Source organism: Pavona decussata, unplaced genomic scaffold, assembly GCF_977016875.1.
Source record: "Pavona decussata unplaced genomic scaffold, jaPavDecu1.1 SCAFFOLD_16, whole genome shotgun sequence".
NCBI classification, from domain to species: domain Eukaryota; kingdom Metazoa; phylum Cnidaria; class Anthozoa; order Scleractinia; family Agariciidae; genus Pavona; species Pavona decussata.
This window is the reverse complement of record NW_028145439.1, coordinates 934,231-950,000: the sequence shown is the minus strand read 5'-3', so window position 1 is coordinate 950,000 and position 15,770 is coordinate 934,231. Positions and strand designations below refer to the sequence as shown.

Below are 15,770 nucleotides of genomic sequence, written 5' to 3'. Positions count from 1 at the left end.
GTATGGTCGATATGGAACCATGTGAAGATCTCCACCGATGTTTGGTCGATAGATTTAACGCGACTAAATCGAAGACGGTTTTATTCGAGGAAATCGATTCATCCACTTATAAAACTAATGCCAAAGTGGTATCTTTCAAGGCCTCAGAAGATCGTTTGCTACTTTGGATAAAAACGTTTGCGCTACGCTACTATGAATATTTAAACACCATGGGATATCTTGTGTCTTGGCAAGAACAAGAATCTTACAGTTGCGCAACAAAGAGCGACAAAATTATCCTACACATCTCTACGGCCGACGAGCAAAATGAAGAACAACTTGTCACTGTTTCTGTATTTATTTCAACTGGCCGCATCATGGTTCAAGGAAAGAAATTTGCCGAATGGAGCAGTGACGAATTCCCCGCACTGTTAGCAATTGTTAACAGCCTCGAACCTTTGACAGACAATGGTTCATTGACCTCGGAGGACACTACATTGTTTCTCGCGGACTTGCCAAAATTTTTCACTAAACTTCAAGAGGAAGATAAGGAAATCACCAATCAAGAAAATGCTGGTCAATGCATAGCAGAAGAAACACCCAACACAGCTCGAGAAACACCAAAATCTAGACAAGAACCCGTCAAGCCCCTCACGCTAACGACAAGCAGACTGCATACACTTTCGACTTTACGTAAAACTGTGGGAAATCTAGAAGCCGAATTTACACAATTCAAAATAAACATCGAAGGAAACTTTGAGCAACTGAAAGACAAAGCTTTACAACAAGATCATCTTTTAAAATTACAAAAATCACATGTAGGAGACCTCTGTGACGACTTAATAAATTCAAACAAGCTTCTTAATGATCAACTACAAAATCACGCCATCCTGATTGCAAAATTAAAAGATGGAAATCAGACTCTTCAAAAGAAACAATCCCAACTTGTCGCAGAAAATGCTCAATTAAGGGAAAAACAAACGCAACTGGAGTCAGAGGTCAGTTTTCTTAAAGAACAAGTTAAGGCTCTATTTGAAAAATTGAATTCACATACAAATAAACATGCAAATAAATGCATGTTTTCTTTTAAATAAGAGTGTAGACGTTGATTTAAGATTGAGCAGAACAGTTTTCCGAGGCAACTTGATACACAGATGCCCCTGTAGTTTGTAGTAGTAGTAATAGTAGTAGTAGTAGTAGTAGTAGTAGTAGTAGTAGTAGTAGTAGTAGTAGTAGTAGTAGTAGTAGTAGTAGTAGTAGTAGTAGTAGTAGTAGTAGTAGTTATTTCAGTAGTTGAAGTAGTAGTAATAGTAGTAGTAGCAGTAGCAGTAGCGGTAGCAGTAGTAGTAGTAGTAGTAGTAGTAGTAGTAGTAGTAGTAGTAGTAGTAGTAGTAGTAGTAGTAGTAGTAGTAGTAGTAGTAGTAGTAGTAGTAGTAGTAGTAGTGGTGGTGGTGGTAGTAGTAGTGGTGGTGGTGGTAGTAGTAGTGGTAGTAGCAGTAGCAGTAGCAGTAGCAGTAGCAGTAGCAGTAGCAGTAGTAGTAGCAGTAGTAGTAGCAGTAGTAGTAGTAGTAGTAGTAGTAGTAGTAGTAGTAGTAGTAGTAGTAGTAGTAGTAGTAGTAGTAGTAGTAATTGCTTTATTTGCATGACCACAAGATTTACAGTATTGCAAAAGCTTATATAATCTAATTACTAACAAAACAGTGTAAAGTATCATAACAATATATAATTAATTCTAAGTTACATCATCAATATCCAATAATAGCCTGTCACGTATAATCATACATGAAGAAATAAACTTCATAACCAGTTTGTTTACATTATAGTCTTTAGAGTTCATCAGTAGTCTCACAATGTCTGACGTCGATTTCGTAGTAGTAGTAGTAGTAGTAGTAGTAGTAGTAGTAGTAGTAGTAGTAGTAGTAGTAGTAGTAGTAGTAGTAGTAGTAGTAGTAGTAGTAGTAGTAGTAGTAGTAGTAGTAGTAGTAGTAGAAATATTTTTTTGTGAAAGATTGCATTGAAGAAATTACACGTTTTGTGACCGCGGTAAAATAATTTTCCGTGGGAAATAAATTCATCGAACACGACAGCGCTGCACGCCCGTTGTACATTTCATCGCGTCAGAAATAGATTTTTAACCGCAAACTAGCCTGTGGAACTACGAAAAGACCATGCTCATCAAAATAGTTGCTATGTTCAGAAACCTTTTAATCTCCTCATTTGATGCTACAACACGAAAGAGGGCTTTCCACCCAGCCCCAGCTTCGCGAGGTTTTGCGAGTCACGTATTTCTAGTTATATGAATAGTCAAACTTAAGAATTTCATCTAACAACTCAAAAGTCATGAGAAGCTGGAATCACCTTGTACAGCATAAGACACAGCATCGCAGGAAAGTACTTGTGAAGAAAATCCATAATGTATGAATAAACACGATTTATCGTTACTCCTCAGACTTCGAAGTAACACCATTACATGACATAAGTCTTAATACTGTGAGTGAGAAACGGACTTCAGTAAAAAACCAGACATAAATTGCCTTACTTGTAATATATTTCCAAGGAGCAGTAAATCCCTCTTTATCCTGGTACCATATTGCTAAGTTGTCAAAATAGGCCACTGGAGAGGCACCACGTCCAAGACTGTACATTCTCTCTGTGGGAAGGGGATTAGTTATGGAACCGCATCTAACATATCGTGAGTCTTGACCGGCATTTCCTGTTTGTCCATCAACAAACACCTTAAGTTCCCCAATGCGTTTCCACTTGATATGCAAATGCGTCCATGAGTTTCTAACCAGGCCTATTAAACATAGATGCAAAAGAGCAGTGGACTCTTTCGAGTTAGAAACCAAGGTCTTTGCTTAGTATTACATGTCAAGGGCATTTTAGTGAATGACCATCACAGTTTTTCTTTGTATTTTGTACTACTCTTAAAGAAGTTGCGACAAGAAAAAAATTCATGTTTAGAAGGGACAGCTCTGTTGGTATATCAATGCATCGAGATCGCAGTGATCATGAATTCGAATCCCATTATTCATTGATTTCGAAGTTCAGTTGGACGGTGGTCGATACTCGTGGCGAGGTAAGTATCTACCACTATTCACCGGCACTTAGGTGAATAATTTTTTTTTATAATACCTTAGACTGTACGGTGGTTAGGGATTAGGGAACATTGTGCTGAAGACTTGGAGGCCGCCTTGCCTGACTTACTTTGACCAACAACGTTTGAACTCACTTCCAATCTCGTAACAAGAGTCCTCATGCTCTTTGACCAGCGGTTGGTCGCTAGGAGAGACGGCTGGCGAACTGGAATTTTATTATCGCAGGATTTCTGCGGTAAAACAATGCAAGCCGTTACGGGAAAGCCAATCAAAAAAATTAAACCGCTGGCCAGAGAGCCTGAGGACTCTGAGTACGAGCTTTGACTCCCTTATCAAACCAATAAGCTTTTCTTTCGTCTAGTGTTAATTGTCAAATTCAATATTCATCCACACATACCTAGCCGTCTGGAACAATAGTTTGTGCTTCCGTACACTTTCGCCCTCAATAACCTTGAAGTCTCGTCGTAATATATTGACACTCCTTGCCTCAACTCAGTCCCATGACTGTTACCAAAGAACATCTGCGTGTCGTTAATGCTGTCCCTAGGTTTTGGTCTAAATTTGATAAACATTGTTATTGACAAAAACTCTGAGGTACAGTTTGACGGGTCGAACAGGCATGACGAATAGTCTACTTGCATGAGATCTACTGAAGATTTTGTTTTCGTTCCGTCCAGATAAATAGCTTTGCCTGTTGGCGAGTCGACAAGGGTTGGAGATTCGTGAACAGTGACTCTCGTCCCAGTTCTTCGATCAGTGATTTGCGACACTGGAGATTGTTCGAAGTCCCAGTAATGGTCGGCGTCAGCATAAATACTGCTTATGTCGCCTGAAGAGTAAGGAAAAATGGGATAATGACAATGATAACGATGATGATGATGATGATGATGATGATGATGATGATGATGATGATGATGATGATGATGATGATGATGATGATGATGATGATGATGATGAGCGTTTAAACGTTACAAATAAATAATGCAAATTGATCTTAACATAATTAAATGTGGATTTCTACTATCCAGTAACGTTTCGCGTGAGTTTATGTCCAGGAAAATAGAGAAAACACATGGACAGCTTACATTTGCGGAAAAAGTTGAACGTAAATTCACGCCCGTTAACGGACGTAACATCACGCTACAGTGGAAATCCACCTTAAAATTCCCAACTAGCAGGAGGCAGACTAGCTGGCAATTGAAAGCGTGGCCGAGGAGATGAGATGATCGAGAAACAGCTCCAGCAACCGACTCACAAATCCAGCGCCCTAGCCGCTCGACCACGCCATAAGAAGCCATACGTTTCAATTCTTTAAAATGGTAAACTACCCCTTCAACGTAGATGGCTTCGTTCACACCTATACCTGGCATCGGTTTAAACATACAACGGAGGATTTGATAAAAGTATGCCTGTTAACGAGTATGCCTGTGTCCGCACTTAATAATACTTCATTCTTATTCATTTACTAGGTAAAACCATCACGTTTATTCCATTGTGCGTATGCCACACATCGACATTCAAATCCCAGCAGTATGAACCTAGTTTAATGGCCTAAACTCTCACGAGTCTTCTGTAGCTCAGTGGTAGAGGTCATAGTTTCGGCTCCTATTAGCGCCTATTGGGAAAACTCGGATTACCGTGTATTCCTGTGTCACTCGCTGAATAATACATTATTCTCACAATTTGGATAATTTCCCCCCAGACGTAAACTTTTTCGGCTTTTCTTTTCGCCGTCTCAAAAAACTTGAGAAATGACGCAAAAGGCATCATAAACGAGTGCCAGAAAATTGTTTAAATAAGGCGAGTTAAATAAAACCATTTTTTCATGGAAATTAGATTAATTATAAAAACTGATAGACATCAATCATGACAGGTTGCCTTGCAGTTGCCTTGCCTTCCTAGTCGACCTAGGGTTGTTACGTACGTTTCATCCGTTTTGAGAATCGTGAGGGTCGCCTCGCGAAAACCACTAAGGTTTTACTGTGGCCTTTAGAGATTCAGTACTTTCAAAGTTTGAAACGGGAAAGCTCTAAGCTAAGCGTTTCTTTGTTTGGTAATTTTGTCATTTTTGTTGAGTGTACCTGCTGAAAGCAAACGGCATGTGTTTTCTCTTCAGAGCATAAGTAAATAAAATGGTTTAATACGTAAAACAAAAATGTCAGCGTGAGTTAAAGGGGAAGTATCACGAAAATTTGCTGTCATTTCAAAACCCAAAAATGTCTGACTGTCAGCAGAAACAACGAAATAATTGTCAATTTTGTTAAAAATTATCACCCCAGTACAATAAAACTGTCGATTAGTACCTCTGGCCAGAGACAGGGTAGGCCGGTTTGGATTGAAACCTGAAAAATATTAGGCTAATGTTTTTCAAGTTCTCGCATTTTTGTTTCCAAAATGCCCTAGAACAGATCACGAGTTGTTTCTTTCAAGAATTGAGTTGATTTCGTTCCTCTCGTCATTCTAGAATTATTTGGCAGGTGATTTAAGGTCTTATTTCATCATTTTTAACAAAAGATATCAAAAACCCCATGATACTTCCCCCTTAAAGCAAGTTGTTCCCTTAGAAGGAGTCGTGTTATCAAATATAAACAGAAAAATTTCTCAGAATTTTCTCTTTCTTTAATTTTTCTTCCTCGGTCAGTGCGCTCTCGAATAACCAAACTCAATTGACTCTGCAAAAACAAAAAACTGATAAAAAGCATGGCAACAAAAATTTTGTCGGCCTTGCGGGCATTAGGCAGGACAAAGTAGCAAGTTAATTTGTCATGTGTTTACATAATTTTCGCACAATTGACCCAATTCTGAAATCTGTCTGTTCGACAAAAAGGTCGCTTTACTATATGAACCAGTTTAAACGGAGTATCCAGTTTGAACCCCATGAATGAAATGACGAAAGATTTACATTGCTCCATTTGATCAACGCATTTTAATCTCGAAGGATGGAACAGAGGTGAGAGCATTAGCTTCCCACCGACGTGGCTCAATTTCGATTCCGCTTCCGCTTTAATCGTTTGCTGTTCGTTCTCGTTTTTCCCGCGTGGCTTTTCTCCGGGTACTTCTCCGGAGGCTTTTTCCTTCTCTTCAAAAACCAGCATTTTCAAATTTCAATTCGATCTCGAAAGTGTCACCATTATCACTCTCTACTAAATAAAATGGCTGCTGAAACAAAGTGATTTCTTTTTAACGATAGTCATTGGTTTAGTTCTACTAGCTGAGTGAGTAGTATTCATAACATGCTACACTTTTTTCACGTTTTGGAATCGTCTAGAGTTATTATTGAAACGTTCCATTCATTCAATATTTACCAAAACATGCATCCCTACCTGATGTGATGGACAGACAAAATAAAAGCATGTTCTGAAAAGAAAACAGAAATGTATGTGAGAGATTTTGCAATTTTACAAGGAAAGAGTTTAAATTAATGCTTCTTACCAAACAAATTATCCATGCCGTTAAATTCATGTTTTTCTCTTCAGGCAGATTTCCCCGGAGGATTAAGTTTCTCCAGAGCTTCAGGGGTCTGCGTTTCTTCAGCTTGGTCGTTTACAGGACACGCAAAACATTAGACTAAATTTTCATCGATGGAACAGACAGTTTTGGACATTCCAGACATGTCACCATCGCACCTTAAAACTGGATCTGGTTTTTTACGAAATACACCTTGTTTTTCATTCGTGGCGTGTTAAAACATAACAGCTTCGAAAAAACCTCGCAAATACTTTTGGTTATTAAGACAAAAGTTTGGTCATTTGGTTTAAAATTTGAAGCATTAAAACAGAGGCAGGTGCTTCATTGCTTAAATGTCGATGCTCTGTCAATAATATCGCATTCTCATTGGCCAAACTTAGCAAATTACTCAGTCCCACACTGAGTTCACCTTGCAAAATTCACGACTAAACATTACAAACAGACAAATGAAAGTGTTCGGCTGACAGATATTATTTGAGTGAAGAGTTTATTGACATCCCGACGATTAAGTAACAGTCTATGTATTATAATTAGTAGTCTTGTGTATATAAGTACTGAACATTAGCTTGTAATGGCATACCGTGATTGTGCACAAGTTTCAATTGTTGTGGGGATAAATTGAAGTATGTTGTTCTTCTTCGAAGCGCTTGGTTCGAGTTTTAAACACAACTTTTAGATAATTTGTTGCCGAAGATGATTCGGAGACTTTGGAAGATGACTCGAAGTGTAGCAAAGATGACACGAAGACTTTCGAAGACTTTCGGAAAATTCGGAAGATGACTAGAAGTGCAGCAAAGATGATCCGAAGACTTTCGAAGATTTCCGAAGATGTGAATACTTATAAAGTGGAATACCGATTTTTCAAATCTCCTAGCGTGAAACTGAATTTGGTTCGAAAAGTCAGAGTTAAACAAATCCCAGGGAAACAGCTTTTAGTTCGAAGAATCGGGAGTTTCGAATAATCGAGATTCCACTGTATTCACCCATTATTGCAAGGAAGAACTAATTTCTCGAGAACAGCTTTAAACATATTGCGTAATAATTTATCATAATTTTTAATTATTCCTGCCTAAAATGGAACAGTAGGGAAAAATGTACTTTGTTAGGAATAAATTAACACTATGATGTGAAGCTGGTGGGGTTCCAAACGGATATGTATCTCTATTAATTACTAAAACTTGCATACGAATTATCAAAGGGAAATACAACGCAACAAAGCAACTTAAGAGACCCGTCACGGTTGATAAAACAAACGTTTGCGAATTCAAGTGGATTGAATAACGAATGTTATTTATTGCAGAACACAATAGCATCTAATATAATATCGCAAACTCATGATCTGGGACAGTCTGGCAGACTAAGTTGCCATAGGAACCATCAAGATAAAGCAATCGCTTGCATTGTACTTTGTACTTGAGGTTCTTAACTTCATTGCGCTACAATACAGCAGAAAACCGTTTCATATGCTTGACAGGTGGTTGAAGGATCCCAGAAACATTGCACTCGCTTGACAGACAATTGAGCAGAATTGAAACCTGCTTCAGACCTCGAAAGGGCCCCAAACATCAGTCCTGTACGACGCCAGAAAAGGTAAGAAGGAAAAACTACTAAAAGTTTAGAACATCGTTGATGAGTTCACCGGTTGTTAAGTTATATACACCATCTAAAAGCTTTCTTTTTACCTCATCGCTTGTAATCACTGTTTTGGATTTGTAGATTTTACAGTTGAAGTGACATGGCTGTTAATCCGACTATAAACAAGTTACCGAGTGTTAAAAAACAAACGGCTTAGGTTACTGTGTCTTACCACTGTATTTGATCAAAGTGTGAAGATAGTTTGTTTAGTATCTCAACATAATCCGGCGTATCTTAGCGTGCCAGTCCAGATCAGAATATCGCAAACAAATCAACCAAGTCAACAATATTTTATTTCGTGCAGCAGCAAGACTTTAAGTTCACTCATCCATGTGAATCATTCTTTCCTCTTTATTACCACCTGGCATGCAATATTTTTACAGATATTTGTTTATAAAATGACGGAAAATGCGGTGAAGATGAAGAAGGGAACGTTTTTTAAGGCAAACGTTTTAGATCTTAACTTTTGAGGGCAGCTTATTGAAGTTAAAGTCTGATCGAAATAACAAACTTAATTTATTTGCATATTTAATTTTTTCCTGTACTCGTGGAATTAGAATTGAATAGGTCTTTGGCACCTTATTGTGATGTGGGAACTATTATGTCTGGTGGTGTTTTGTATCAGATATCAGTTCTTGTTTATTAACAGGCAATGTTTAACACACTGATTTTAGCCCAACGGTAAAGGTATAGCTTCTCTCTACTAATGCTTTACAGCTTTGAATCCATGAAAAGATTTTTTTTTTCAAGTTCTTCTTCCACTTTCTCTGTGTAAGAAAGTGTCTGCAAGCTTATTTCGTCAAGAAAATTAACAAGGTCTTTGTTCCTCGTGTCATTATTCACGGTAATGAAGCTGTTACGGTCCTCTGGCGATGTTCTAATTTTTGTCCGGCCACATGAAAAAAAACATTTTGACGAAAGATAGAATAAAGAAAAAGTAAGCAAGACGTTAAGGACTTCCATGTTCGGTTTGTTTCTTTGTTTGTTTACTGGGTTTTTTGTTGGTTGGTTTTTTGGATAATTTTGTTTGCTTCTGTTTTCGTTGTTGTTTATTTCTTGTATCGCAATTTCAAACAGCATATGAAAATACGGGAACGGAGAGCATAGGACTATTATGATCATGTGATTATTTCTGCCGGTGTTTGCCGATCGCCGTACAAGTGATGCTTAATGTAACAACCCCTAACTTGGTTATTTCTGAATATGTTTTAGTCTTATTTACAGTTCAACTATGATAGTGGTATCATGGACTTGCCTGAATTTGTATTAGCAAACTTTACTTATTAATCTAATCTAATCTCTGTTGTTAAATAACGCGAGTGCAGAGTCACTGTTCTTCCACATTTTCAGCCATGTTCAGCTGAATCCTACATGTCAGTGCACTCGTTTGGCCACCATGCCATGTTGCACGATATTGCATGATGTTGAACGATGTTTGATTACCCTAAAATTTTGTCTTCAATATCGTCCAACATTTCTTTTGTTCTCAGGTGAGAACAACAATGTTGCATTCATTCGGTGACCGTGTTCGGCATCATGCAACTCAGTTGTTCAACAATGTTGGATGATGTGTCAATCGTTTGGCCGGCCGTTAAGGCTTTCGGTAATACCATTTACTAAAGGAATTGATTAGAGTTGGTACCCCAAATGCCATATAGTCTTATTGCATTAACTAACATTGATTTTACTTTTTCAAGATATGTCTTCTTCATCCGTTGAGGCCTCTTTAAAGCGCATACAATCACACAGAGGCGTAGTGGGAACAATGGTGGTGAATTCTGAGGGAATCCCAGTAAGATCGGATCTTGACAACTCCAATACGCTACTCTACGCCAACGCCTGCAGGGCCCTAACAGTACTGGCCAGCAACACAGTGAGGGATATTGACCCTCAAAATGAGCTCCTCATAGTGCGAGTGGGGTCCAAGAAGAATGAACTGATCATAGCACCGAACGAGGATGATTGTCTTTTGATTGTTGTTCAGAACCATAACGAGTGAGATAGTATGTCTCCAAGACACGGATTGCTTGAACAGAGCGCCAACAGATACACTATCTCTTGTAATCATATATTTCTAGTGTGTGTGCATAAGAGTGAACTTTAAACTGGTCTGAAAGAGGTCAGATCACGTTCGAAATAAGAAAAATGGGAAAAATGGCAATGTCCAGAAGAAACGTGGAAGATGGAGTGTGCCTCTTTCAGCAAATTCGGTAAATGACAGCATTGACTTCATGTTCAACTGGTATGTTCAAAAGGTTAGAAGGTTTTCAATTGTGTGAAGGACCAAAAAAAGTGAATACATTTTATCGGTTAAATTGGATTACCTTAAGGTCTTGTTACACACTCCTTAATGAAATGTTTCTAGATGGGAACCTTTTTCTAAGTCGATGCATGTTTAGGTGATCGTAGTTTTAAATCAGTGTTCAAAAGTGTATAATTATTGATGCGCACAGCCGCAGTACGAGAAAGCAATTTGTGACCTTTGAAAAATTTTGCTTCAATAACTTCTACCTAGTTGGACCAAAATCGTGTGAATACTTGTTTTAAATAAACCCACCTCCCCTACCCCCAATAAACAAAAAAATAAATAAACGGTGACGTTAACGAGTAATCGTTTATTCATTGAATTTGTAATCGAAATCTAATCAATGCCAATGCCGGGGTGAATCGAACGATTTTGGTGGCCTAACAATCCACCTTACCGAAAAAGATGGCGACTTTTACACTTACCTATAATTCTAGCGTACAGAAAAGTTGTAAAACCTTCCAACCTAGGATACACATTGTTGTTAGTACTGAGGGACGAATTTTGCAAAGACTATCGCTTTCTATGTGCCTATTGGCCGGGCTGTGTCAGCTTCGCAAGGTTTTTCCATACGGTGGATTGCATCGATGTGATCAATAACTATTCAACTTCAACGATTACTCACTAATATTATTTATTATCTGTCGATTACTCATTTTGAGACGTTTTCGTGTAACTGAGGAAAATTTAATATCTAATTTATAGGGGCCTCAAATAGGATGCTTTCAACAACGTCATGATGTTCTGAAATCTTCCAATGTTCTCGTTGTTCTCGTTATAACTTTGGCAATATTTTTACCTGTTGACCCATGTTCGAGATTCTTTCAAAAACTTTGGGTGCTCTTCAGCAACCTCCAGGAATACCCTGTAATCGTTGGAAAACTTCTGAGATCTTTGGATACTCTGCCGACTGGGAAGAACTCGGTTCATATCCCTCAGACTGATTATGGTCAACTGACCTGGGATATTGTTGTTTACAGTTAGCACTCATGGATGTATTACAGTCTTGTGCCCTTGCAACACTTTTCCACAACTACACTTATCCATAAGCTGATCAGGGCTAATCCAATTTTACCCTATCACTCAACAAGAAAAAATAGACAACTAGAAAATCTTTCCCCGGTAAAATATTGAAAAACGAATGGCAAGTCAAACCTGGGGCGTTTGGTAGCAATGTTGTTGTATCGAAATGATTTTGTATCGCGACAAAACATTCCAGACCAGTAAACCACAAAAGGGAAATAGCGCTAACAAGCATAGGTTAGTGGCGCTTGCTGCATGCCATAGAACGTGCAATACAAACATGTCCACCCACCTGCCAAGAGGGGTGTTTTGGGAAGATGAACGCCGACTGAACCGCAATCTGCTCTTGCCATATATGGCCTAACAACTGCCGTCTTCTTAGATATATTGAAATTTTAAACTAAAAGAAGTCACATGTAGCAACGGCATAAATTAACGTGTTTTATTGTTACGCATTCCATCGTTCACGTTCAGGTCTAAAAATCAAACTTGAACCAGGTCCGCCGGGCTGTCTGCATGATGCGCGTCATTTTTACAATAGTTCAGTGAGCTCGAAATCTACCATGGTGAGCGTGCAGCATTGTATCTTGGTCTATAGAGGAGACGCATTAAAGTTCGGCTTTCTCTGCCGCTTCAGTCACACGTTGTTAAAGTGACGTTCAGCAGAAGTATCTCATTTCGATTCGGAAAGAAAAAGTGCCACGCGGGTTTATTCCGTTGCAATTGACGGTCGTGTGCTCCCCTGCATTCAAACGTCATTCACATTTTGACCAGTCCGTAACTTCCGAAGAAAATATAACGTAGACGATTCACAGCAAATCTGGAGACTGAAGCCGTGACAAAAACCGGCGTGCTTTGCGATCGTAGTACTTTCAACATCTGATTTGTTCCATGGATATGAGATATTCATTTCTCATCAAAGCTCACTGTTTCATCACATCTTTGCAAGGGCCTTTGGAGGAAATACAAAAATATTCCTTTGGATCAAACTTTTATTGATTTCTTTTGTTTGGGACCTGTTGCAGAAGAGATTGAGCCATCATGGGTAATTCATCTTCATCCGAAGAAGTAAGTTTGTCCGCGTCATTATCAACCCTCACATGAACAATGAACTGGCAAAGGGCCCATTACTTTATTCGCCCCGTTTATTGGCATGAAAGTGTTGAATTGTCATTAGATACTAATCACTTTTAACTGTATCACTGAGCTGCTTTTTTTTTTAAGCTGATTTATGTTTTAGGCACGATTTTTAATTTAGTTTCATTAGTATAAGCAGTTTTACCTTTTACGTGCTCAGACCCTTGGAATCCTCGACCCATCAGTAAACTGTCCCCTGTTTCAAATTACGGTTTAACCTCTGGAAAACACCAGACTTGAAAATATGTAAAGTTAAAAAAAAAATAGAAGAATCGTAACCAGGATTCACAATAACAAATATGAAGTAGCGGTCTCTAGTTAAAACGACTTGTAAAAGATTTGGAAAGAAAAAGTGCTAACGCGTTTATTCCGTTGCAATTGCTGCGAATAGTCCCCTGCATTCAAAAGTCGTTGCATATTTTGTACAATCTGTGACTTCCTAAGACAGTAAAACTAGAGAAAAATAGATGATTGACAGCACATCTTGAGACTGAAGCCGCGGCAAATACCGGCGTGCTTTGCGATCGTAGAGCTTTCAACATCTGTTTGTTCCACGGACATTAGATATTCATTTGTCATCGAAGCTTGCAGTTTCATCACATCTTTGCTAGGGGCCTTTGGAGGAAATACAAGAATATTCCTTTGGATCAAACTTTTATCGATCTCGTTTGCTTGGGATCTGTTTTAGAGGAGATTGAACCATCATGGGTAATTCATCTTCATCCGAAGAAGTAAGTTTGTCCACGTCATTACCAACCCGTACATGAACAATGAACTGGCAAAGGGCCCATCATTTACATCGCTCCGTTGATTGGCACGAAAATGTTCAACTTTCGTTAGATAGAAGACATTTTAACTGTATCAGTGAGTTGCTTTCTGATCGAAGTTGATTCATGTTTCAGGCAGTTAAATTAGCGTAAGCAGTTGTACGTGCTCAAACTTATGGAATCCCTGACCTCACGTTATCAAAATTTTTAACCTCTAGATCCTGAAATGTGTGTTACGACGACATTGTCTGTATAGTTCGCGAGAAAAAAATACAGGGAAATGTATGGAAAGTTCAAAAGACAACTGGACGCTTTCTGGCACTGCTACATCCCTCCAATTTTTTCTTAAAATCCTTTTCCTAATGCCAAAAGTTTCCAATTCGTGAATTTTTCAGAAGCGATGTTTTATGAAAATTATTTGACATCGGATTTCCATACAAACACTGTTATTTCAAGCCTGTTTGCCTACTCGTCAAAATGGCGTCGAAAACCGTGATAAGGCCTATTGATTCCTTGGTTTGAAATTTCGAGTATAGAATCTCAAAAAGTTCATTTTTCATTAATGGTAGAATGGTGGAAACATTCAGCATTAAGCGGGAGAGCTTTAATCCTGATGAAACCTGAAACCTGAAATCGAAGTAACAGTCAGTGTGTGTGACATAGCTTCCCGCTCCACAAAATTAATCAATCTGTAATTCCCGAACAGCTTCCTTATAAACAGTCTCGGCTAAAATTTTGGAAAAGTTATTTAACTTGGCTCATCCCACAATCTTCAGTGTTTCAACTCAAAGCAAACCCAAACAAGCAAGAGTTTGCCAAGGAAGCAAATTTGAGTGGTCAGTTTACCTCCCTAGTTTTTCCATGTTGGCAACCACACACATCCAAGGGCTCAATAATGGCTACGATGTTTCTTTGCGCCATTTTTCTTTCTTTTGTTTCTCAGTGTTTTTCAAAGCTTAAATTCCTTTTTAACGCCACGAGTGTGAACTTCCAACGAAAAACTCCATAATTTTAATATGTTGTTCCAATTATTCAGGTTCAAATCTGCAACGAAGACCTTGAATCTGTGCTTCGTTACTGTCATGAATAAAGAGGATGAAACGACGTGTGAGTGTGAAGGTCTTCCAACCCAGCTGAATTTTTAGGCAATTTAAATATATATATATACCATCAAACTTCACGGCTTCACTTTTATTCGAGTTATATTAGTTGACCTTCTATGAAGTCTATCAAGTTTAGGTCAATACAGGAGAACTATTTTTGTAATCATAACTCCGATCTGTCAGTCTTAAAAACGGTTTGCTGGATTATAATACATTCGACAAAAGGAAGCTCCATCAGCAGGATAAATTGTTAGTATCGATCGTATTTCCGGCTTTAATATAATTATTTGAATAACTGCAACGGGATATCTTCAACACGATCAAGAAGCAAACTGAGCATGCGCCTATAAGTTCCAATATATTAAGTTACCGGACGAGTGATTTAGTCTTAGTTATTTCCCTGATCATCCAGAGTCAACTTTTACAAATAAAAATTGTATCAAAGTTAATTTGGATCATCCACGACTACTGCAAAATACAGAGCGGGAATAAATTTGCTGAAAATAAGAATTAGTTGAGATCTAAAGTCAAGGCAGAGTTCCTTTTAAACTCATAAATTACCGTCCTACCGCAGTTAAACGTTCAACCTCAAAGAAAGTACTCCACGTCTGTTTCCGAGTACAGGTGTATAAAAATGTCACAAAACTTGAAAAGGAAAATGTGAAATAGAAAACCAACTATTAAGTGATATTAAACATATAGTTTCCATCTTTCATCTGTGATGTTGTTGTAACGATCCAGATATGTTTTAAATGTCAGCACCTGTTTTTCCTTTGAAAAAAAGCAATTTCCTACAAATAAAAGAATTTATTTCTTCCTTGATCGATTTTGTTTTTCTAGGAGAAAAAAAAGAATGAAGAGAATAGAGGCGGTGGTGATTGTTGCTCATCTAGTGGATGCGGGGGAGACGGAGGAGGAGGCGGAGACGGGGGTGGTGGCGGAAATGGAGGAGGAGGAAACGGTGGATAAGAGCGAGATGATGATCGCAGCTTGAGTTTGCAGTCCACTTAGCTGCAGAAGAACACCTCATTCGTTTATAAAGAGATTTAAAAACATGAACAGTAGAATTTATTCTGAAGATCATCTAATTTACTTTGTAATATCGATGTTGAAAGACGCCTACAAACTCTAATAGCGCATCATATGTTTCAATTTTTTCATTAAAAAGAATTTTAATGTTGTATACAGCCTTAAATTGCTGCATTTTTTTGTGTTGTCAATGTAATTTGGTATGCTTGCCGAAATGAAATGCGAG

At 38.3% G+C, this 15,770-nt stretch overlaps 1 protein-coding gene and 1 long non-coding RNA gene across 2 annotated transcripts in view; one reads left to right on the top strand and one right to left on the bottom strand.

Annotated features, from left to right (window-relative positions):
• Positions 1-12,576, bottom strand: part of LOC146487197 (uncharacterized) — a 14,116-nt gene extending 1,540 nt beyond the window's left edge. The window contains exons 1-4 of the mRNA XM_085084756.1: positions 11,285-12,576; positions 6,401-6,434; positions 3,475-3,906; positions 2,519-2,776 (exon numbers count right to left, since the gene is read on the bottom strand). Coding sequence (XP_084940882.1) covers positions 2,519-2,776; positions 3,475-3,906; positions 6,401-6,434; positions 11,285-11,296 — 736 coding nt within the window. The 5' untranslated portion in view covers positions 11,297-12,576. The remainder of the gene's footprint in view (positions 1-2,518; positions 2,777-3,474; positions 3,907-6,400; positions 6,435-11,284) is intronic.
• Positions 12,577-12,582: 6 nt separating this feature from the next.
• On the top strand, positions 12,583-15,698 carry LOC146487196 (uncharacterized). The gene is made up of 2 exons (XR_014857298.1): positions 12,583-13,376; positions 15,356-15,698. It is a non-coding gene; the product is annotated as an uncharacterized LOC146487196 (long non-coding RNA).
• Positions 15,699-15,770: the final 72 nt, after the last annotated feature.